At 39.9% G+C, this 23,080-nt stretch overlaps 4 protein-coding genes and 1 non-coding gene across 6 annotated transcripts in view; 2 read left to right on the top strand and 3 right to left on the bottom strand.

The window, feature by feature from the left end:
• Nucleotides 1-3,182, bottom strand: part of col25a1 (collagen type XXV alpha 1 chain) — a 178,312-nt gene extending 175,130 nt beyond the window's left edge. Inside the window, exons 1-2 of the mRNA XM_074624605.1 lie at nucleotides 2,458-3,182; nucleotides 2,089-2,158 (exon numbers count right to left, since the gene is read on the bottom strand). Of these exons, the coding sequence (XP_074480706.1) occupies nucleotides 2,089-2,158; nucleotides 2,458-2,724 (337 nt within the window). The 5' untranslated portion in view covers nucleotides 2,725-3,182. The remainder of the gene's footprint in view (nucleotides 1-2,088; nucleotides 2,159-2,457) is intronic.
• Nucleotides 3,183-7,909: 4,727 nt separating this feature from the next.
• On the top strand, nucleotides 7,910-10,293 carry saxo2 (stabilizer of axonemal microtubules 2). The gene is made up of 4 exons (XM_074623345.1): nucleotides 7,910-8,053; nucleotides 8,557-8,721; nucleotides 9,113-9,285; nucleotides 9,365-10,293. The coding sequence occupies exons 1-4, from the start codon at nucleotides 8,010-8,012 to the stop codon at nucleotides 10,240-10,242; spliced, it is 1,260 nt and encodes a 419-aa protein (XP_074479446.1). The 5' UTR covers nucleotides 7,910-8,009; the 3' UTR covers nucleotides 10,243-10,293.
• A 391-nt stretch (nucleotides 10,294-10,684) lies between these two features.
• Nucleotides 10,685-17,233, bottom strand: larp7 (La ribonucleoprotein 7, transcriptional regulator). Its single transcript, XM_074623344.1, has 13 exons — nucleotides 17,092-17,233; nucleotides 16,161-16,372; nucleotides 15,967-16,067; nucleotides 15,764-15,847; nucleotides 15,310-15,474; nucleotides 15,083-15,185; nucleotides 14,630-14,935; nucleotides 14,303-14,456; nucleotides 14,033-14,184; nucleotides 13,311-13,423; nucleotides 12,849-13,008; nucleotides 12,195-12,286; nucleotides 10,685-11,786 (listed from the first exon to the last, which is right to left on the bottom strand). Exons 2-13 carry the CDS (start codon nucleotides 16,357-16,359, stop codon nucleotides 11,709-11,711), a joined length of 1,707 nt encoding a protein of 568 aa, XP_074479445.1. The 5' UTR covers nucleotides 16,360-16,372; nucleotides 17,092-17,233; the 3' UTR covers nucleotides 10,685-11,708.
• A 518-nt stretch (nucleotides 17,234-17,751) lies between these two features.
• Nucleotides 17,752-22,745, bottom strand: LOC141760566 (NACHT, LRR and PYD domains-containing protein 3-like). Of its 2 annotated transcripts, none has more exons than XM_074623464.1 (6): nucleotides 21,848-22,745; nucleotides 19,914-21,636; nucleotides 19,720-19,803; nucleotides 19,528-19,611; nucleotides 18,749-18,826; nucleotides 17,752-18,661 (listed from the first exon to the last, which is right to left on the bottom strand). In XM_074623464.1, the coding sequence occupies exons 1-6, from the start codon at nucleotides 22,158-22,160 to the stop codon at nucleotides 18,343-18,345; spliced, it is 2,601 nt and encodes an 866-aa protein (XP_074479565.1). In that variant the 5' UTR covers nucleotides 22,161-22,745; the 3' UTR covers nucleotides 17,752-18,342. The 2 variants fall into 2 exon arrangements, with proteins under 2 accessions (XP_074479565.1, XP_074479567.1); XM_074623466.1 differs by having other exon boundaries at nucleotides 21,950-22,739.
• Nucleotides 18,146-18,219, top strand: trnai-aau (transfer RNA isoleucine (anticodon AAU)). Its single transcript has one exon. It is a non-coding gene; the product is annotated as a tRNA-Ile (tRNA).
• Nucleotides 22,746-23,080: the final 335 nt, after the last annotated feature.

The raw sequence follows: 23,080 nt of genomic DNA, 5'->3' as shown, positions 1-23,080 counted from the left end.
AGTCTTCTTTCACCTATGTCTGATTATGATAGATGTAGTGATAATTTTATAGTGTTTCTGTTTCTGGTTGGAGAATCTTTTTGTCACCCTTCCAACAGAGAGGTCAGAGGTCAACAGCAGAACAGTCCCTGGCTTTAGTACAGATCCTGCATCCTGCCTCAAGGACACTTCAGTCCTGCAGCACAGATGCTTTCCGACACCTGGATTGTCCATCCAAAAATCCGACCACGAGGCTACTCTGCACACTGTCACACATCTACGACCTTTCCAGAGAGGACACCTACAGTATGTCCACCCTTATTGTATTACATTCCCAGCTGGAGTTGACTTGAGGCTGTGATGTGCACACAGATCTATCTGCATCAGGCTTTAAAAAAGTTGTGAAAACATGTCACTTTCGTGCAGCATCCAGTCTACCCGGTGCCGTGTATAGCTATACAGACAACCAGAAACAAGCATAATGTTCACATGTGTCTCATTGAGAGCACATGTGTTACTGCCATGCAGAGTGACGTGTTATTAAAGGCAAGATATTACACTTAATTCTGATTTCAAGGACTCCTTTTATCCAAATTGAGCAGGGCTGAGGATCCTGTTTGGTATTCTGAAAACTGATGCTGACCTTGTAGGCATTTTTGAGGGGTTTGAATATTTCACATGAAAAAGAAAAGCACAAAATGCTTCGAGCAAACGCTTCAAATATACATCTGGTGGAGTCCTAAGGAAATTCACATTTCCTCACTGTACTACGAAAGCAATGCAAGTCCAAAATGTCAGCTTTTCATGAGCTAAAACATTCCGGTTTTCAGCTTTATAGCAATGCCATTGTTAGGGCTGCCCCCTTTTAGTCAATTAATCGACTAATCTGTCGTTTTGGTCTTAGTCGACTAAGATTTCTTTTGTTGATTCGTCATTTTTATGCTTTTTTTCATGCTGAATAACTTATTTCTGAATGACTTATGAGGACATCTCTGCTAAACAAGATTTAAAGCGGTGCTTTTGTGTGATTCTTTGTGGAGAAACTCAGTTTTACATATCTGTCGATTGAATCAACTAATCAATTGTGTGTTCGTCAACTAAGAATTTCTTTTAGCATTTTTCATCTGTTGGGTTGTTGTTTCTTTAAATGGTTTATTTAGCTTAAGAGGTAGGATAGTTTTCTCAACTAATTAAGGTACACTGGATCCTTCAGTTTCTGACAAATTTAAAATCATCAAAATTGGAGATACGTGGTTTTCATTCAACAGAGTTAATGATATTCCTTTGACCTAAACCAAAAAAATTAAATGGAAAAAAAACATGCTATATGATACAATAAATGGATCTTCAAGATCATAATCTGTTATGTCCACAACCCTTAGTTGATGTATTACAGATGTAAAACATTCTTAATGGACTCTTAAACTACACAACCATCTGAACTTTACATTAGAATTATAGATTATGAGGTTGCAATTCTGTATCTATATTGTAAAAAAAAAACACCTGCAGGGTTCTTTATGACATTTCTTTTCTCATTCTTACTGGAGCTGTCAATCATTGACGAGCAGCATTGTGATATCTGACAATGATGCACAATAGTATAAATGCCAACTTAAAAAGTCAGAAAAAAATGTGATGCTGCGGCTCAAATTGTGCATCACTCCCTCCAACATCCTCGAGCAGCATCTCCCACACTGGCTGCACCGACTAACCTCATCCCAAAATGATCAGAATGCTGCTGACCCCCACACACTGAAGGAATAAATGTTTCCATCTACTGGCGGGAAATGTGAATTTCAACATTTTCTTTTTTCCAAGTGAGCAGACAGTTCAAACAACCTCTCAGCACTTCTATGTATAGGCTGCTGTTAAATACCTCTCTTTATGTTAAGTGTGATGGCCGGTCAGCTGTCTGCATCCTTCACAGCAGAGACCTCCCCCCCAATACTATCAACAACACCTTCCAGGCAAACTGGCATGTGTCATCAATGAAAAAAAGCTTCCATTCATTCTCACATCAACTCTGGTGTGAGTCACACAAACATGCTTCAAATCCAGCAGACAGCCACATGTCCAGAATGCATTATGGGAAGTAGTTTTATTTACCTGGAGGGCAGTTGCATTCAGGTGCAGCTTGTCTGGCAGTCCGAATCTTGACAAAATGTTCATAGGAGCGCTGAAATTTTTAAAAGAAGACCAGTTTCATTCATATGCACATGATGCGTTCAATGAAATTAAACTAGGGGGCATTTGGTGTCAGTTTAAAAGGCAGTTAAAATGCAATTAACAAGTGCAATTTTTCACTTTTTTGCACTATTACAACGGGTAGTACTTTTTTTTTCTTTTGTTTCTTTTTTTTGTTTATATATGTTGTTGCTGCTGTCTGTATGTCCCTTTACAAGTATGTGTATGTATTCCTTTAACCTTAAATAAAAAAAATAAAAAATAAAAATAAAAAAACAAGGGCAATTTTACCTGAGAGAGCAGATCATCCACTCTTTGTTCAACCAATGAATTAAAATCATCCATGGAGTAACCTGGAGCGCGGATAAAGGTGCGCTCCTGTCCATTCCCACTCTCCAAATCCACCACCCGGTTGTTAATATCAGCCGCGTTGACGCTCAGGAGGATGCAGAAGGCGACGGACAACACCGAGCACAGAGACGAGATGATGTTCAGCACTGTTGTTGTGCGGCAACGTTGTTGTCGCTTCTGTGGCACCACCACCGCTTCTTTCTCCATCTTTACCCACCACGCACTTATAGATGCTCCTCTCACGATTCCTGCAGACTCCAATTCAACTAGACGCGAACTGCATCTATCTGGCGCGCTAGTCACGAATTGGTGGCACACAAATGGTTCTGCGCGTGTGAGTGAGATGCGCCTGCCCTGGCAGCGTGCGCGAGGCGTTCACGTACTTCTAGTGGTGACAGATAATAGATGAGTGGAGCTCCTCACTTCCAAGTCAACCTGCACCGACTGACTGACTGGCTCCTGCAAAAACTTGTTGCGCCGAGATCCCCCCTTTTTGCACAGTAGTCTGCTGCAGAGGAAATTGCTATAATGCACAATAAAGTAGAAGGAGAGGCTGGGGAAATCCACGGCAGTGCGCATGCATTGGAGACAGCTTTACCACTCGGAGCTTTTTTTCCACGGTGCAGGCATGCTCACCCTCAACACGCCTCCAATCTGCCCACGACTCATTAACATAATTTATTGACCTGCTCCTTTTGCGCTCAACCAGTCGAGCACAAATTGACATGAAGTGCAGTTATATTGGATTCAAGATTCAAGAGTTTTATTTGCCATTTGCACCTATAAGTACATTGTAAAAAAAACAACTGTTTTTTTTGTTTTTTTCAAGAAATTTTACATTTTTTTGTCTGTATTTCAAAATGACAGAAGAAAAATGTAAAAATGACATGGTTCATTTGTGATTTATATGTAAATGGTCTTAGATTTACAGTATTATTTTGTAATCACAATCGTAATTATCTGTATTTAAGCTTTTCTTGATCATTTTTTAAAGATAATTATTCTGTTTTTTAGATGTTTATGACTCTATTTTAACAATTAATTTATGTTAGAAGAAAAGGATTTCATGGAATTCTAAAAATATTTCTTGTAAAAATACAGATTGTTTTTTGCAAAACTTCTGCTCTCAAAAAATATTTTAAAAAGGAAATAATGAATATATTTCAGACAATTATACAGTGGAAGGCAGCATATTGCACAGCTTTACAGTCCATCAGTTCCGGTGTACTGTGTGTCAATAATGGTATGGAGGTGAGGTGTGGGCTATTTGTGTCCCTCTTTACTTATTCCTGTCAGATCTCAACTTATAGCTCCGTAAAAGGAAAATTACTAGCTGCATTTTGTAAAAAAAAAAATATATATATGTTTTACTATAAGGTGCACTGCAAGACAGCAAACATAATAAATCATTCATGGAATCATGGTGTTGTTTATACTTGAAGAATTTGCGTTTTCTGCAGCCGATGTGTGGCAACGTCAACATTGTTTTTGGGATGGAGCTATGCGTAAAAACGCACGAAACTCTTTAAAGCGCTCGGATAGAGGCGCTCTATAAACTGTGTCAACGTGATAAAAGAGCACATCTTATAGATTGCTTGTGATCAATAGACATCATGCAGAGAGAAGAGATGCTGATGCTGCTGTACTGTTGGATGCCTTGTGTTTCTAATAAGATGTTATCCATTTCGACTGGAGTAGATAATGCACAAATATCATCAGTGATTCACACCACATGATACTGGCAAAAACTGGGAAATGTGGGTAAAAAAAACCAAAACCTTTACAGATCCTTATGAGAAATCCCTGCAGGGTTATAATCTAACATACTGACAGAAGTGAAGAATTAGTCTAAATATTTGTGCACTTTGCATCAACTCTAATGCACATTCATAACTGAGCAGCTTGTCTGAATGCCACAATGATAATCTAATACATTTACAGCATCAATACAACAGTGTTCCCTCTCTGTAAATGCTTTGAATTTAATGTGCAGACTTTTGCTATTAATTTGAGCTAGTTTTGAACCAAAATCGACATCCATCCCTCTCCACCGCTCACCACTTTCAAGATGCCAAAAATGTATTCTGAGTGACACTGAACAGAGAAGTCATTTCTCATATGCAGTCAGAAATTCTTAATGGGGGACGACTTCAAATATCCATAAACCTCCCCAGACTTCTCATTTCGCGGTTCATCTTCCCAGCCTTTTTGCATTTTAAAGTTTTTCTGTCAAAATAAGATCTTCACTCCAAATCACTCAGAGAGAACAGAGGATGAGTTATCAATGTGGATTTGACAGCATTTATCAGGGCACTTTTCAGTATATTTGTTCCCAAAAAATCTAGTATATTCTACAATAATTAGATTTATAAATTAACTCTGAAGAGTTCTACATTCCTAAACTTCAAGTTCATGTCTGCTCTCTCATCTAACACAGTAAAATCAGACATTATAATCTCTCTGGCATGCAAAAAGTTAAACAACTAGTACTACTGCCACAAAGGGAAACAAATCCATCCAGGAGAGCTAATGTATTATGTTTGTTTGTCCACAGTGTCAGTAGCAAATTAACATTCTCAAGCACTTTAAATTCATTAGTTGACAGTGACATAAAGGCACTGAAGTTATTGTTTTGTTGCATAATCTGCAGATTTGGAGTGCAAAACCTACTCCCAGAATTCTTCATATAATGAGGGGGAAAAAGGCAAAGGATTGGAGATAGTAAATGCACACAGGTGATTTTAATTATTGTATCTGATTAGGCCTCCTCAGGTGAAAGACTGCTCGATTGACACCTCCCTCACTCTCCTGTTAGGGTGGGACAACTTTCCCTTTCTGAATTCTTATTGGTAGATTGAGTCCTCTGACCTCATCAGAAGTCTAATCAGCCAGAATAACTGGGAACACCTGTGTAGGTGTAGTTGTATAGCAAGCCATGATTAAAAGCTACAGCTGGACAGTACTTGTATTTCACTTTAACTGTATAAATGTGACCCAATGTAATGTGCATTTGACATACAGGTACTCTTAACAGGTATTCATGAAGGTCTGAGTCTACAATTGATACTTTCACAGTTCATTAACTCCATTTCTGTGTTTTCTTATTAATCACATAATTAGTTAACTCATTTACAAGAGTAATATATCAGAGTTCCCCTGCAACTGACAATCTATGAGGCCGCTGGTATCACAAGGTCTAAATGCTGCTTCAGGGACTTTTCCACCCTGACATCAATACAATTACTAAAAGAAACACTAAATGTTTATAGTTATGATGGCTGATGATTAACCAATGAGTACTGAAATGTCAGTCTAAAAATATTGATATCTAGACACGTTAACCATCTTCTACAACCAGACATGGCCATTATTACCTCAGATATCATGGTGCACAAATATGGAAGTACAAATGATCAAGAGTTTGCAATCTTTTCAGAAATATTACAAGAAATTGTCTAATTCATTTTTCTTTTCTTTCTCTCCTTTTTCATTTTTCCCTATCATTTATTTTCCTTGTATTTACGTGCATTTTGCTAAATCATGTTTTATATATTAGAAGTTGCATAAGGCTTATGGCTTCTTGACCTCTCCTGTCACATCTGTTTTATTTCTGTTCTTGTTTATGCTGTTGTAGAGGCTATGAACAAAAAATAATAATTAAAAAAAACTCACTCAACTCTATTTAATCTGATCTCAGATTGCAACGAATGCTTTTTTATGACTGTCTACATTAACAAAATATGATTATTATTTATTTTTGAAATATAGGTTTGAAAGAAAATACTCCAAAGTGAAATATGTATAATCTACTGTGGACCTGGTGGTCTCTCTGTGCGTCTGTTTTTAAAGCTTTGGACGCCATCTAGTGGACAAACACAGCAACGTCCTTAATGTCGCAGATTCCATCATCCATAATTTAACATTTGTGCGTCAGAGCGTGGCAAAATCCCTATGCAACATCCGTGTGTAGTTCACGAGGTCACAGTGGGTTTGTCCCTTTGTCCACGTGCTTATATCCTCTCTCTCAATTCAATTTGCTTTATTGGCATGACTGTCAGGTGAACAATATTGCCAAAGCGTCAATTCAATAATAAATAAAAATTAAAAAAGAACAAAATAAAAACAAAAACATATTCATTAAGCAAATTACAATATATAGATATTTAAAAAGAAAATGAATGTAAATGTAAGAAAACAATAAAGAAGTAATTATTTATTTGTTTGTTGTGTCAGTAAAACAAACAAACAAATAAAAAACAATTAATAACAATATATTGCAATATCAAAGGACAATGTAAAGCCCCCCCCCCCCCCCCCCAAAAAAAAAAAAAAAACCATGACGTAGAGGAGTCTCTCTCTCTCGCTCTCTCTGTCTCTCTTTTTTGGACGTGACTCCAAAGTGACAGATGGAGTCCTGCGACCAAGTCACGTTGCAAAATGCACCACCCAACTGCACTCTGCATATTCAGCACATTCAAAATAAATAAATAAATAAATAAAAAGGCAGTAAAAGCAACATAATCTCACAGAGGATCAACCACTTTGTCTATTTTTCTAAAGTGGCTCCTCCACTCTCTGTCACATTACTAGTATAATAGTCCTTCATGCTGGTAGCCATCAGGCTCCACAACCAAGGCTGACCCCCATATGACAACTATTAGGACTTTAAGAACTTTAAACATGCACTAACTGCCTTTAAACACGCACTATCTGCCTTTAAACACGCACTATTTGCCTTTAAACACGCACTATCTGCCTTTAAACACGCACTATCTGCAACCATCTTGGACTCTAACCACTGGCGCACTTCCTTTACACTATACATCCTATATACCACTTTATAGACTGCACATATGCACATATTACATTTATGTATTGCACATACTACATTTATTTATTGACGGTCTGTACACACTATGTTCACCCATTCACGCTGTGTCTTTTATATCGCTATTATTATTATTATTATGATTATGAATGTTCTACTTATTTTGTACTGTAATTACCTTGAGCCTTTTCTACCTTTTTTCTTTTCTTAAAGCTGACGGTGTAAACTGCTCAGATTTCCAATGTACTTAGGTGCAAATGGCAAATAAAACTCTTGAATCTTGAATTGTTTTTATCATTTTTGTATACATTTATACCTCTCCTGTGTTTCACTTTGTTTGCTGATGTTGCTGCTTTGAATTTCCCTCCGGGGATTAATAAAAGGTTCATTTTATCTTATCTTATCTTACTTCAGGAGGGATTTGGAATCCTCTTTACGCGCCAAAAAAGCGCATCATCCCTCGCAGCGTCCTCTCCTTGACAACCGGCCCGCATCACTCAGTAATCCACTGGTGTTTATTTTTAGAAGCTCTCGGCCGCTGCGTGCGACTCTCGTTCAACACACAGTGTTCCTCCGGTCAATAATTCATATGTAGGCCTGCAGCGCAGCGTCACAGAGCAGCCTGCACACAACTCAGAGCCTCGGGAAGCCAAAACGCGCAACCATGAGGCAGCAACCTTCTTCCAACCCATTAGCCACATCTAAGGGGTGAGCTCATCTATTTAGGGTTTATTTCTGGAAAGATTGCAATTTTGGGTTGGGCTTTCATGAAGAATGCATAACACTAGCTGGTGGCCTGCTTGTATTTTTCAAAATGTCATTTATTTTCAGTGGAATTATGTGACCTATAGTGACATGATTTTTTTGGGGACAGAAAATGTGTGATTACTCCTGCAGGGGTTTGATGCTGATTCTGAAATTATAGGCTGAAATACAACTATAGGCTACTACTTGATTATCTTTGATGGAAAACTTAAGTCAAATAACATGTTTAAGTGCTTTCTGACCACATCCGTTACAGTGTTTTATTCAGTTTTAACTTGTTATTGTTCAAAATGGATATATTTATTAGGATAAAACTTCTATTTTATTTGACCCCTAATGTATTTAAGCCTTTTTATATTGCCTTTTATGCCTTTATGTGTCTTATATAGGTTAAAGCACAGTTGCCTTGTTGTTAAAAGTGTGAACTAACCTTGATGTCCATGCAGGGGGAGCTCTGGCCATCAAAGAGGCCAGCCAAATGGCACTATGATGACAGAGTACCAGGCGAGTTACGTTCACCCTAAATGCTACACAACCATGGCCGTGGTTGCAGGTCATAAAGACCGTTACCATACACTGAAGGGGACGGGCGTGGACCATACCACTTTAAGGTAAGATCTTAGGTTTTTTGTCTAGACGCATCTTAGTGAAGCTAAGCTGTGAAAAGTTCCTCTCACCTTTGAGGACTTATGTTCCTGGATGGTGAGGCAGAGTTAGAGCCAATAGTCCAGTGCAGCTGGCTGCCACATGTCTCCAGGCTGCCCAGGTGTGGTGGTGAAAGTTACTTCGGGGAATGCAGGAAACTTGAGTTGAACAGGACACAAAATAATTCCAGAGATGCGATGAACATCACAAGAAACTTGTCTATTTTGACAGCAATTAGGTTAGCACATTATTCACAGAGCATAGGGAGGATTTGTGGAAGTTGGAAGTGTTTAGAAACCTGTAGAAGAAACAAAAAAAAAGGCAAATCTCACATCATTTGTTAACGTGTGTTTACAGAAAAATCTACGTGTCCCACAAACTCCACCCCAATGTTCCACCCAAGGACCGAAAGCCAAAGATGCAACCAACCAAAGTCCCCGGGAAATGCAGCTGTTCTCCACAAACTCCCCCATGCTCTGTACCGAAACAGATGCCGTCCGTGCTGGATGGGTACACATCAGTGTATAAAGGTAAGCAATCTGAGTCATACATTGCAGAAATATACAACTAATACACACAACCTAATTCAAATCCACTCTCTTATTTCAGACAATTTCCAAGCATGGAAAATAAACAAGCGGAAGCCACTTAAACTGCCCGACGGCTTGAAGGTCAACCAAGGATTAGTTGTCACAAACGGTACCTACCAGAACAATTCTGCTCATGCTGCAGCTAAAAACGTGCAAGAACCGCTACCTTTTGAAAGCCTCACCAGCTACAGATGCGACTATGTGATCCATCCACTGCAGCCCAGGATACGCAGGGAGAAGCATGTGGACCACACCAAAGGTCTGCCGTTACAGCTTTCTGCATCCTCGAAGCCAAAGCCGGCTCAGGACGTAAACCAAGAACTGCTTGACGAAGACAGCGAATTAGATCAGCAATTCAAGACCTTGTCCCTTGAGAACTGTCGCCACTGCCGATGCAATGCCAGAGAACCCAGTCCACCGGCGGATTACGACAACTTCCTCTCCACAACGCATGCAGACTTCACGGCACACAACTGCGAGCGCACCCAACCGTACCTGCCTTCTATGCATACCATGGGGAAAAGCAAGAAGCCTTTTCAGGGAATATCTACCATGAAGGACGATTACAGAGCTTGGGACACACCGCGAAGCTTCCCCTCTCTCCGTAAAGACCACGACTATCCCAAGAGATCCATCATTACACACTGCATACCCAAGTCTGCCGTGAGCCTGCAGGAGGGTGCAGTCTGTCCTTGCATCTGTCATGTCACTAGGACAACTCCTGCTGAGAATGGAGAATTTTCCATCTTGGGAAGCAGCATCCCTGGGACTGAAGAATCCAGGATGGGCTGGACCTCCCCTTTGGACAGAGGAGTGACTTGGGCCAATGATGGAATTTGTGCAGAGGCCCCTCAGGACCCACAATTATGCAGCTGCTTGGCTTCTGACAGAAGCTAAGCTTACCTCAGGTAGTTTCTACCTTTGCAACAATAAAAGCCATAAACAGTACTGAGATTATGTAATGGCAGCTATTTTTATACTATTAAGCATCTCACTGATTCTCCTCAGCACAACTCATTTTGAGCGTTATGTAATCTACTTAACAGGGCATTTCATATTCTATTTGGGAAGCACATTTTCACAAGTTACACAGCTAAATGGGGTCTTTCACGATAATTAATCAATGGTGTGTAAATGTTTGCATCTGCTAGCCAGTGACTTTGCAGAGGCTGCAAAAACTATAATTTGGACCCAGCGTTTGACTTTTCATCGCTCCATCTAAACTACAGTAACTTGTATTAATGGCCATTATTCCCGTTATGAAAAGCATTTTTTTTCCCTCTCACAAACTTTATAAAAAGCACAACTGTGTTATAAATACCAAACAATAAACACTGTATTAATCAAATGATGACATTTTATTAAAAAACAAAAAAGGCTAATATCCTCAAAAGGAAATGCCGTGACTTGTCCACATCTTAACTGGGAGACCTTTCAAAATCAATCATATTTACATCATATACAGAATCTTTCTTAAAAAAAAAAAGTTATCCATTAAAAAAAAAATGTTGCCAAACGGTCAATAGAGAGGCGAAGTCCCTCCCCTTCTGTTGAACCACCATGGCGGGACCTAAATATAAACGGTAGTCAACGGAGAGAGATAAATATTTTTTTGATCCCGTTTTAATCACACATTTGATGCCAATTTAAAAGATAATTTTGCACATCAAGAAAGTTAGTTTGATGTCCAACTGTGACAATGCAAGTGACGTCTCTCGCTGAAGCTACGATGCCTGTGCGTTTCGTTCTGGGATGTACTCACACCAGCAACAGGTCTTGTTCGTTCTTTTGCTTCCCAGATGATAAAAAGACCAGGAGTCTCTGAATAAAACACATCAGATAAGATAACGTTTCATCTGTGTGCGCAACATAGTTAAGTTAGCCAGCTAGCTAGTGATGGTGACGTAGAATTTGCGAGAAGAGAGATGTAGCTCACTGAGCGGTTTCACACAAAACTAAATGATATTACGAAAAACCGCCACTTTCTTGACTTACAAAATTATGTTTTAAATTGACAAACAATCATATGTGTAATTCCTGCCACTATTCAAATGGGATAAAAAAATGATTTGTCTGTCATCGTTGACTACCGTACATGTTTTTCCCAAGTTAAGGTCCCATGGGGTCCACCGGAAGGGGATGGACTTCACCTCTCTACATGCATAGCAGCATTCCACATTAACTCAGGCGCTCCAGTGCAAACAAAACATAAAGGGACATTTTAACTAGTTTACACTTCAAGTCTCCGTTCAGTTCTCATCCAGCCAAGTACGCATTAACATCAACTGTCCCCTTCGAATCGCATCATGTAAAGTCCACATAGTTAAACACGTGTGGTTGTCGAAAACGAGCTTCGGCAGCGGTCAGTCCTCTTGGAAACGGATGTGCTTATGAGCCTCCTTGGCCCGGGCAAGGATGATTTTTTCGGCTTTGGATATGAGCTGAAGTGTGACAAGAAAATAAGGAATTAAATGTGATAGCAAATAAACAAAAGGGAGGAGGCACTGCTTGAACTGTGGTGATGGTATGTGACTGTGTGTTGCAGATGACAATTATTCCAGGTATTAGTCTTTATCCAAAATGGATTCAGGATAATACTCCTCCATCCTTTGTGCATTCTGAATATTACCATATACAACAGTGTATATGAAGTCTGCGTTACAATGTCACAGCTAATGATTATATATCACTTTATTTGGATTTCTCATCATTTTGCCAAGAGCTGATACAACTTAGTGTAAACATCTTGTTTGCACACTCAAAATAGCACAATCAATAATGTATTACTGTGCACAGTAACATGTATGTGTATGTATTTTTCTAGTTAAATATTTAACGGGTGATCTCACCTTCTCTGTACCCCGCTTCTTTTCCCTCGGACGATTCAGCTTGACTTGGCGGTCCACTAGGATCTTCTGCCAGTACCTTTGTTCATGGTCACCTTTAAAAAGGCATTGAATAGAGATTTATTATATTAATATTATTACTCGTGACTCCAAATTCAATTAACAATTCTTAAGGAACCTTTTGAAAAACACAGGCTGATGGCGCTGTCTCGATAAATTATTTTCACCATCATCAATTATGAAAACCAGCTCAGTCATCCACATCCTCTCCTCAACTGGAGAGGATTAGAGGTGCATATACTGTTAACTATGTAAGGGATAATGTGCAGGGAGCCGGTCTTTATTGTGAACCCTGACCGGGTGATGCGGAGGGGTCTTGCATCGCCCTGAAGGGGTTCATTTCAAAACAATGACCCGCTAGCTGCGCATTATTACACTTATTACACGGCTACTTACTTAAGAAATCAATCATTTTACACAAAAACGGTCCACCAGAGTCTGAGTTCAGAACTGCGTCCATAGCAACGTTATTTCTTTATAGCAGACCGTTGCTATGTATAACAGACCGTGATTGACCAATCAGAATAGAGTATTCATCAAAGCCGTGTAATAAGCACCAATAATTCTAGCTTGAAATAAGGGAATAAAAAGTCATACCTGCGAGAATCTCGAGCTTCCAGCTGTGCTCTTTCTGTAGCTCCGCTCTAGCGTCGCTGACGGCTTTAGCGTCCTCCGGGGTGTGAAAGCGGATGTGACCCTCAGCGTCTCCGTCCAAGGTGTCGATGTACGCCACTGGGGATATTTTGCACAGAGCATCCTGCACAAAATAAACCACAAACAAGCACAGGTAACACTTTGGTTAATAATCTTACAGATCTATGTGGAATGAGATTCCAGACAACCATACTCCAAATAGATCTAAACAATGTATAGGTCGGCTTCCAATAAAGAGTCATGGAAATTATTTCAAAAATGAAAATGTGCACACTGGAATAGGTACTAATAAGTCTCAACTTGAACATCAGCACATGAAAAGTAGATTTTTTTTAGTCATTTTTTATGATTTGATAACAGAATACAGATGATAATTTCCAGTCGGGCTACAGAGTTCGACTGTACCTTGATGAACTTCCTCCCTGGTAGCGGCTTGTTGTCTGTAATCTTCATGATGACACCACTGGTAAACTGAGGGCCTATGTTAGTCTCTTTCTCACTTTTGTTACTCTTCTCCACTAGAAGAAAGAAACACACGAACCGACATTTATTGCATTAAACAGAACTGAACCATTTGTGTACAAGTATTCTAATCAACAGCTGTAAAGTCCTCTTGTGAGAAGATGTTAAATATTACGAACAACTCGTTATCATTAAGTTTGATTTCATGTTTTCGGAGTAATACTGTGATGTCAATACTGTTGGGAGGACAGGTTTGACTGTCTTCATGTCATCTTCACTGATGTTATTGCATTTAAAGTGCAACAGTTTAGCACTGAAATGTACCAGTTTTGTGAAAATTCTGAAATAGTTTTAAAGAAAAAGTATATGATTTATAACATATCTTTACATCTTTTTGTTTTCAACACATGGGAATATCAAAATTGGTTTAATTATGACTGCTAAAAAGAGGCAAATCACCCCTGCTTATGGCAATGATTTTAAGCAACTATGTATATTGTATATGTATGCATCTTGTCTAAGCACCAATAGTGTTTTATAATGTATATGTAGGAGCGTCATCAAGCAGAAGCCTACGTCAGGTCACCTGGGAAAATGTTTTTAGAAGGGCTTGGGAAAATAGCATTTCAACGCTAAAACATACCAAAAAAACAGACAAAACTCACTGTTTCCATCTTGAGGATCATTGTCTGTCTCCATTGTCTGAGCTCCACTTGTGTGCTCCTTGTGATCAATCTTATTAATGCACTTCTTCAGGGACTTCATGCTGCGCTTCTGCAAGATCAGGTACTCATCCTTCAACAAAAGCCATTCTTTCCTTGAAAGAGGAACACAGATATCCATCAGTGTGTTCAAGTTATTTTAGTTCTTAAGGGGTTTTCACTTATTAATTCGTTCTTGTTGATACATAAGGAAAAAGGGATGTGGGATCTTACTTCGATAGAACCCGGAGTGGGATGACTTCTTCCCCGATTTTCAGTTTCTCTTTGTGTTTCTTTTTTCTCTTCCTCTTTGCTTTCAGGGTTGAATCCTCTCTGTTTTCTTTCCCTTCCTCAACACCTCGCTCTGTGTCACCTTTAGTGGGCGGATCTAAAAGGGGAATAACACAGTTAACACAACTACCTCGTGGTTTTATTGCTGTACATACTCATCATTACACTTCATTTTTTTTTTAGATTGTGAAAGTAAAAAGCAAAGAGAGTGGAAGGGGTAAAAGGAAAGAATTGTATCTTGATGGACCAGCAGATACTGTGATAACTTACTAGTCTTTGTTACATCTTTCTCTTTCTCTCCTTCGCTTTCACTCGTCTTCCTCATCTTAGATGGCACTTCACTTTCGGATCCCTCTGCCATATGTGACCGTCGTCTTTTTTTCTCTGACAGTTTGTCTGGTGTCTTCAGAGTGCCGGCGACCTCCGATTCAAAATCCTCCGCTGCTGAGCGCTTCCTCTTTGCCTCAGACGGCTCTGCTTCCATTGCCTGCTCTTTGGCTTCTTCGGCAGAAGTCTGCGCTGTGGCACCTTCTTTCTTTTTTTTCTTCTTTCGCTTTTTCTTCTCTTCTTCTTCACCTGCAGCACATGAATGTCAAGACATGGGGATCAATATAACAAACCAACTGCCTTTTTCTTGATATTATACCAGCATCAGATTTCTCACGAGCCAGGGATTTTAGGTTTATAGCTTATGCAAAATAAATGCATTTCAATTAATTGTACCTGATGGTGGATTGTCAGATGGCAGAGGGAGGGGCTTCCTATTTTTTGTCTTGGGGAAAATCCCTGGCTTCCTGGGAGCATCTTCAGGGGGGTTGTTGAGCATCTGTTTGAAAGATCAACATTTTCCATGAGTTTTCTTCCTGCTAAACGCTGGGCTGACTGAATTATCACAAAACAGTGAAATAGTATTATATTAATAATAATAATAATAATAATAATAATATCACCTCTATGGCTTTCTGTGCTTGTTCCTCTGTCTCAAACTCGACAAAGGCAAAACCCTTGGTGTCGCCAGAGGTTTTGTATCTGGGAACGCTAACATAAACCACATTCCCGCATTTTGTGAACACTCTCTCTATCCAGCTGTGTGTCACATCCTTGGGCAAAAGTTCCTTGTAAAAAAAAAAAGAAAAAAAAGAAACAAGAAATGTATTATATTATGATCGAAGACTGTTTTTCATTCTGGCAGGCATATAACATTTGTCAAATAACCAGAAAATTAGTCTGTGAATCAGAAAAGAGCTCAATGTAGGGTGTATTTCCAATTCTGAGGAAACATCCAACTTTGTGGACTCAAAGTAAATGTACATGTTGCACTGCAATTATTGTTTATTTCTGTAAATGTAGTCAAGACATTTCTGTGAAAACTGAATTAAAATAAGAACATAAAACTGCTTTTACCACATAGACTGTGCGGTTGTCGACATCATTTGGTACGTCTCCGACCGGAAGCTGACGCCTTACTTTATTTCCCTCTAAGTTAACCTGAAACAAAATGGAAACACATTTGAGTTCATTGCATTCATTTGACATTAGTTTGGAGACAACCTCTCAAATATTAAAACATTTTCCAAAAACAAAATCATAAAAAAGCTTCACAGTACCTCAACTACAGATGAATTTTTCAACGCTCTCGCAATCAGCTTGGTGTCACTTGTCAACTTCTTCATTCGATTGAAGCTTGCCAACACAGATATATCAACATCTAAAAAGAAACATCACATTTAGTACAATGTTTAAGAGAAAACATTCTGGCTGATGTGAATGTAGTGTATTATTGATATTGATAGCCCCTCACATCCATCGTCTGACTCATCGATGAGTTTTTTGAGAAAGCGGTCCTTGTGTAGGTTGACATCTCCGAACCAGAACTCTACTTGCTTCTTCACATCACCCAGCACCTGTTTGACACGGGACCTCTTCTTCTTTTCCGTCTCCTTGCTCTTACTGCTGGGTTCTCCTGTGCCAGCACCACATCCCCTCTCTGTGTCAATCATCCTGTGGGTGAGACTGCAACACAAGTCAGTAACTCAGTTTGCATCAGTGTAATGTTGACTGGCTAATTGAATGGTGTGACAAAAACGCTCTTATCATTGACACTAGTAAGACAGAAGAAATTATTTTACCTTCATCACAATGCTCAAATGTTTTGTGGCTCTAGACAGATTTTTTTATTATTTGTTTTGCCTAATATGGCTCTTTTGATAGTAAAATTAATAAGCTTAACTGTGTCCATTTACATGTACTTTCTTATAAAGACTGTTAGTGGACAGATCAACGTGACACACACACACACACACACACACACACACAGTCAAATGCACAATCCACAAGTCAATGCTGAACACGCCCCTTTAATAGCATCAACAGTTACTGTTAATAATAAGACTAGTTAATAAGACTAAGGCTAGCTAACACCGTTAAGCTTCACATTGAGCAACTCTTAACAAAGTATAATAGGGCTCTGCTTAGCTAACGTTAGCCAATTGAGTGCAAGGCCTATGGAGAGGAGGCTGGGTCACGCGTCATCAATGCGTAATATGCTGGGGATATTGCGCATGCGCAATACACATTGTACCCCAAACCAGTGTCCCATCCTTCTTCTATAGGCCTTGATTAGAAGTTGTTGAAGCTAGCACGTCAATTCGCGGGTATTTAAAATAAATATGCAGTCACGCCCACTGCATTTCAAAATATGTCGAACTGGCATCATAATTTAAAGAACTCACCCAGTTTGAGATGATGAAACAGTCTAGTTTGACGCGCCGCACACACACAAATATAACATAAAACGAGTTAGCTTGCTAGCTAACTTCAGACGAACGGCATTACTTCGTTCAGTGGTGAGACGTCGCAGAATAACTGCGTCATATCAGAATCAGGGAAAGCAGTTTGAAAGAACTTCCGGTGAAATTACTCCAAAATAAAAGCAGAGCACAAATATAAATCCCTTTAAAAAGCTATACAAACAAATATATTTTTGAGAGGTATATGGTTGAGGAAGAGTTATGATAAGAGTTGTGTTAAAGGTTGGTTTATATCTACTTTTAAACTCCGGATGAATATGTGGGTTGTAAATAAACTGCTGTTCATATATTTAATTTGGGATGTAAATAAATCTGGGATAGTTTTTATATTATATTATATTATATTATATTATATTATATTATCATTCTATGATATATGAGTTATTAGAGAAGAAGCTAGGAAGAGGTAGGGAAATATAAGTTTTACTTCTACCTACTCCTTTTTGGACAATATTACTCTTGTTTTGTTTGTTATTATTTTGTATCTGTTTTTATTTATTTTTATGTTCAAAATAAAGTCTTTCATTCATTCATTCATTCATTCATTCATTCAAAATATGCGTTGTGTGCATTTGAGGTTTCAACATTTTATTGACAATTGTGCACAAGTTACATAAATATGAACCGACTTTGTAAAAATATATATATATATACATACATTGCATATATAACAGCGGAATACACAAGGAATATATGCATTGACATTTGAAATAAATAGAAATATCAGTCAATCACATTCATTCATAAACTGTCTCCATAAATAAACGTTTCAAATAGGTTTTAGGACATAGTCTATTAGTGTAACATTAAAACAAAAATGTTTTACTTGCATGTGATTTTATTTGGAAGAGAAAAAACACAACTACTCAACCTGTCTGCAGTTTTATAACAGAGGTAGTTTTCTCTGTACAGCATAACCATCGGAATATGTGCAGTACATAATATTTATACTCATGTTTATTGCCCGATGTCACATGGCCGGTTAGCTCAGTTGGTTAGAGCGTGGTGCTAATAACGCCAAGGTCGCGGGTTCGACCCCCGTACTGGCCATTACGAGTTTTTGACATCTTTTCTCCTCCACAATCAATTAGTTTCACAGAAAACATTCAGCATCAAACAGACATTTGACCTGTAATATCTGGCATATAACTCCTAGAGTAGGCCTCTTGTCTGTCAGAGGTCCAAAATGCTCTCAAACTTTTTGAGCTTCTTGCACATGTCGTCCTCGGTGCAGCACTCAATTCTGTTCTTGACAAGCTGTGATAGTTGCCTGTAGAAAGTCTTCGCCCACTGGGTTTCTAAGCAGTGGACCGATATGTTGCACACTTTGTGGAGCACCATCAATAACTTCTCGTTGCTGCTGACCTCACATCTTTTGAAGACCCATTCCCCCCACGCTCCCCACATATCGTCATCTGAGAAGCTCACGGTTATGCTTTCTTGGGTGCAAAAGGACTCTGGATCTGTGTCGGTCAGGTCGTTCCATATTGCTCTGTACAAAAAGGGAATCAACAGAAGCTTTAGAAAACTTAAATTGTTGAAATATGGATTAGAATTTGTTGAAAAAAGTCACACTCACACAACTTTTTTCAGAGGATTTGGGGTCAAGTCACTGAGAGACAGCAGACCTTTGTAGCTCACTCGGTTACCCTCCATCCTGTGAAAGCACATGTAAGAGTAACATATCCTGAACAATATTTTAAATATTTTACACGTGAATAAATCCGCAAACCATTAAATATGAAAATAAACTCAGAAAAAAAAGTTTGGAAATTTGTGTTTTGTCGATTATTTCTCTGTTGTTAAAAGCGTCTTGAGATAACTTCTGTTGTGATTTGACGCTATACAAAAATAAATTGAATTGAATTGAATTGTTGTTACAATGCTAATTGGCATTGTTTTTTACATGGTTGGAAAGCCTGTTTATTTACCTTCACAATAATTCTTGTAAGGATCATGCATTTGTGGGATGAGCAGCACAGCTGATTATGTGGGTAGCGCCCAAGATAAATGATCCTTATAAGCTGGACATCATTGTGAAGGTAAATAAACAGGCTTGCCAATGATGTAAAATACAATGCCAATTAGCATTGTAACAACAGAGAAATAATCCACCAAACACAAATTTCCCCCCAAAAAATTTCCGATTTCATATTCAACCTCTTTATCCCATATGTGACATACATTTTTGATAGAAAGGGGCCAGATAATTGGTGCTAAATGTTTTTTATTCAGATTATCTAGCACCACTTTGTGCCTAATTAAGTCTTCCTTATTTCAACAGAGTTTCAGACAACCACAATTCTGGAAAGACTTTCATTTCCCCTATTAATCGGCACCCTGACGTGAGTTTCTTACCACAACTCTTCAAGCTTTTTGTTCACCCGTATGGCACTGGAAAGAGCCAGTAGTTCCTCATCGCCAATGTCTGACCATCCAATTCTAAAACAGGAAGTGGGAAACATAATCTGGGTGACTCTTTATTGTCTCAAAATAAATATTAGTTTTCTTCTTATTAACAAAAAACGGTAAAATCAATTGACATCTTACCCGAGGTGGGTTATACATTCTGACACTTGCAGCACTTCAGCAATGACCTGAGCTGTGTTCATGTCGAGCGTGTTTTCTCCAAGCCTTCAAAATGAAATAGTGGAGTTAGCGCATACGCCGCATTACACTCCATATGATGGATTAGTGACTTGAGAGAATGAGACAAAGCAAACCAGATTTTACCTGGCACTCACCAAAGTCTGTTACATCTGAGCAGCAGGGGCTGAATATCTCTAAGTGCCTTAGCGTTTACTCCCGTCCCTGTCAGATCCAACTCTAATATTTGGCCCTTTGTAAGGTTTAGGAAGTACTTGATGGCGTTGTAATCCATTTGGGAGAGTGTCTCATCGCAAACATTAACTTGCAGTGTCTTTGGTTGCACGGCGAGGGCCAAAGAGGGGTCCTGTTGCTCAAACAGGCAGTGTAAATGGTTCAGGATGTGGGCCCCATTCTCACAGAGCATCGTAAGCTCTCTGATGATTCTCTGACGATAGGTGTCCACTTTGTCTTTGTGGCAACTCAGCCCCACCTGCCTTGATAGAAGATTAGCGTTGCGTTCGGAGAGGATTCCAGACAGGAAGCGGTTGAAGAGGTCCAAATGTCCACTGTTGGACCCCTCCCCGAGACTTGCGGTGTTCTGTAATGCATCAGGTAAAGGGTGATCCGTCACTGCACAGTAAACGGCGGCGAAGAACTCTTGAACAGTAAGGTGCGCAAAGGAGTAAACCTCCTCAGTGCAGCCGGGCTCTTGTGCCACTGTTTTGTCAAGGAAGGTGCTAACAAGGCTGCAACCCTCCAACGCTGCAACGTCTCGGTCGCTGCTGTAGAACAGTGTTTGATGCTCCATCAGCTTCTGGAAGGCGAGTCGACCCAGCTTCAGCACGACGTCAGACAGCTGCTGGTCGGCCCCTGCTCTTTGCTCTTGACGAAATGTCTCGGCTCTCGCTCGAGTGTGAGAGCGAAGCAAGGCCACCAGATACTGCACGTAAATGTCCGTCATGGTCTTGGGGCTCTCTCCGCAGAGGTCTTTGCTTTCTTTGAGGATGCAGCACACGATGTAGCAGAATGCAGGTATGTAGCACAGCGTCAGCATTAGTTCATTCGCTGATACAACTGCGAACATGCGATCAGTGATGGCGCTGTCCTGGAAATAACGTAAGAAGAAGTCCTGAACTTCAGCCAAGGAAAAGCCAGTGATGAGCACAAAGCGGTCGATGCAGCCCACCGGAATGTGGTTGATGGCCGCTGGTCGACTTGTGAGCATGACAGAAGCGTTGGGCAGCAGTTCACTTTGCATCAGACTCCCGAAGACCTCCACCACCTCTGCGTCTTCATCCGGCTCGGTCACAAACGCGTCTACGTCGCAGCTCCTGTAGTGTCTGAACTCGTCGAAGCCGTCTAAGATGATCAGCAGTTTGTCGTCGTTGGCTAAAATGTTATCCAGTTCCTTAGCTAGGTGCCTGTTCTTACGCAAGACCAGGTCCCGGAAGTTTGTAGGTTTGTCGATCAGATTCAGGTCCCTGAAGGTCATGTGGATGATGAAGTCAAATCCAAGATGGCCCTTGTTTCCCCCAAAATCAAACAGCATCTTCTGCACCAGGATAGTTTTCCCGATGCCGGCCACCCCTGACACCAGAACTTTCTTGACTGGACGGTTCCCATTTGCTCTCGAAAAGAGTTCAGCCGGGGCGATCTTCCTGTGCACCGCCGACTTCTGCTGCAAAGATAGTCGCTTTTGTCCAAACGTCAGCACCTCGTGTCTTTTTATATCCAATCCCTGGTGTCCGTCGGCCAACAAGAGATTGACGTAGTGTTCGGAAAAAAGGATTTTCTCTCCGTGTCGAGTGTTGTAGAAGAGCATGCTCTCGCTCCGGCGCGTGAGGACATCTTTATGCTTTCGTTTGACTTTGTTATACTCTGCAGAAGAAGATGAGATTAATATAATTTGTCTCTAACACTTCTTCCTTTATGTCAACTCAAGAACCTATGAACACGATCATTTGATAGTGCTTGATGAAACGCCATGCTGTTTATATGAACAATGCACTGCTATTCTAAGTGGCATGACTCTTGGCATTATTTTCATCTTAAAAGAAGCAATGACATCACTTTGGTTTGAATTGCATACCTATGGATTGAGGCTGATCTGTGTTGACTTCTTTGGAGGGCGTCTGTGCCTCTTGCTGATGATGACTGCTAATTGAGAGAAAAATCCTAGCTGCTTCCTCGCCTTTACACACCAGGATATCCAACACCTTTCTCACTCTCGCCCGGGGCCCCAGCTGACACAACACCTCCTCACGGTCATCACGAGTGAACACTTCCCGACTTACTAAGCTCTCCAGCAGAGAGTCGATCCGTCCTTCCAGTTCATCCACGAGGGAAACTCGCAGAACCCTGAGTGCTGTCAAACAAGAATTACAACCATCCCTTTCCACCATAACGAATCTGAAATAATCCTCTGCACAATTCAGAAAAGTCAGGTTACGATCTGCCGTATGTGCCAATTTGAATCACAGCGTGTAGATTCATGTTGTAATTCAATCTCCCCTCATAGTTTAGAGGGATCCTGTGAATACATCTCCCTCTTCAAGAGCGGAGAGATAAAATGAGTGAACTGTATGTTGTAAATACAGAAAGAGGAAGTGCTTTTCCATTTGACAACATTGTACTGATGACAGAGTTGAGTCGTAATGACGCAACAGCCTTTAATGTCTTGTTCTTCTGGTTAATGGTAGAACCTCCCATTACAGTATTTTATGATCTGCAAAAGTGTTGTGAGAGAGTGAGTGAGTTTAAATTAATAGATTAGTGTACTGGTTTGAGAGAAATCCCAGCAGTTGTACTAGGGGAGAACAGGGTCAACTGGGACATCTTTGTATCAACACCAAATAACCTTTCATTACTCACAGACTACTTGAACAGTAATGAAAATAATTTGATTTCTGAACAGATTCAGGTGTCTGCTAACAATTAAGCAAGTTTTTTTAGAGCCCAACCCAAACGTGAAAGGCACAATTTTGTTAAATGCACAGGGAGTGCATTTTCCCCAAATTCTGCCTCTCCAGAGGCCTGTACTACGAAGCAGGATTTAGCGAGGTAACTTCAGGGTTCTACAAAGGTGGATCACTTCTTACCGGGGTAGATCGCCATGGTAATTTATGCTGAGCAGCTAACCTGCTCCAGAGCAGGTTATGTTCCAGATAAGAGATCAACTCGTATAAATCCACCGCCTATTGACCAATCAAAGCTTGATGAGCGGATCGTATGGTAATATTACACACATATGAAGAAGTTTAAGTCATAATTCAGGCTGAAAACAACACAGTTTAAACTGACAAATGCAGGAAGGACAGCTGGC

This window comes from Sebastes fasciatus, chromosome 22 (genome assembly GCF_043250625.1).
Source record: "Sebastes fasciatus isolate fSebFas1 chromosome 22, fSebFas1.pri, whole genome shotgun sequence".
NCBI lineage: Eukaryota > Metazoa > Chordata > Actinopteri > Perciformes > Sebastidae > Sebastes > Sebastes fasciatus.
The sequence above is the reverse complement of the archived record's forward strand: the minus strand, read 5'-3'. Positions and strand labels throughout refer to the sequence as shown.

Bases quoted from the DNA above. Each gene is read 5' to 3' on its own strand.
- saxo2 (XM_074623345.1), top strand. From the start codon at position 8,010: ATGAGGCAGCAACCTTCTTCCAACCCATTAGCCACATCTAAGGG. The intron at 8,054-8,556 runs GTGAGCTCATCT...ATGTCCATGCAG, and splicing joins CCATTAGCCACATCTAAGGG to GGGGAGCTCTGGCCATCAAA. The intron at 8,722-9,112 runs GTAAGATCTTAG...GTGTGTTTACAG, and splicing joins GTGGACCATACCACTTTAAG to AAAAATCTACGTGTCCCACA.
- larp7 (XM_074623344.1), bottom strand. From the start codon at position 16,359: ATGATTGACACAGAGAGGGGATGTGGTGCTGGCACAGGAGAACCCAGC. The intron at 15,475-15,763 runs GTAAAAGCAGTT...TTTTTTTACAAG, and splicing joins ACAACCGCACAGTCTATGTG to GAACTTTTGCCCAAGGATGT. The intron at 12,287-12,848 runs GTATGACTTTTT...GCCTTTTTAAAG, and splicing joins GAAGCTCGAGATTCTCGCAG to GTGACCATGAACAAAGGTAC.
- LOC141760566 (XM_074623464.1), bottom strand. From the start codon at position 22,160: ATGGTGGAAAGGGATGGTTGTAATTCTTGTTTGACAGCACTCAGGGTT. The intron at 19,612-19,719 runs GTAAGATGTCAA...TTCCTGTTTTAG, and splicing joins GAATGTATAACCCACCTCGG to AATTGGATGGTCAGACATTG. The intron at 18,662-18,748 runs GTGAGTGTGACT...CTTTTTGTACAG, and splicing joins AATCCTCTGAAAAAAGTTGT to AGCAATATGGAACGACCTGA.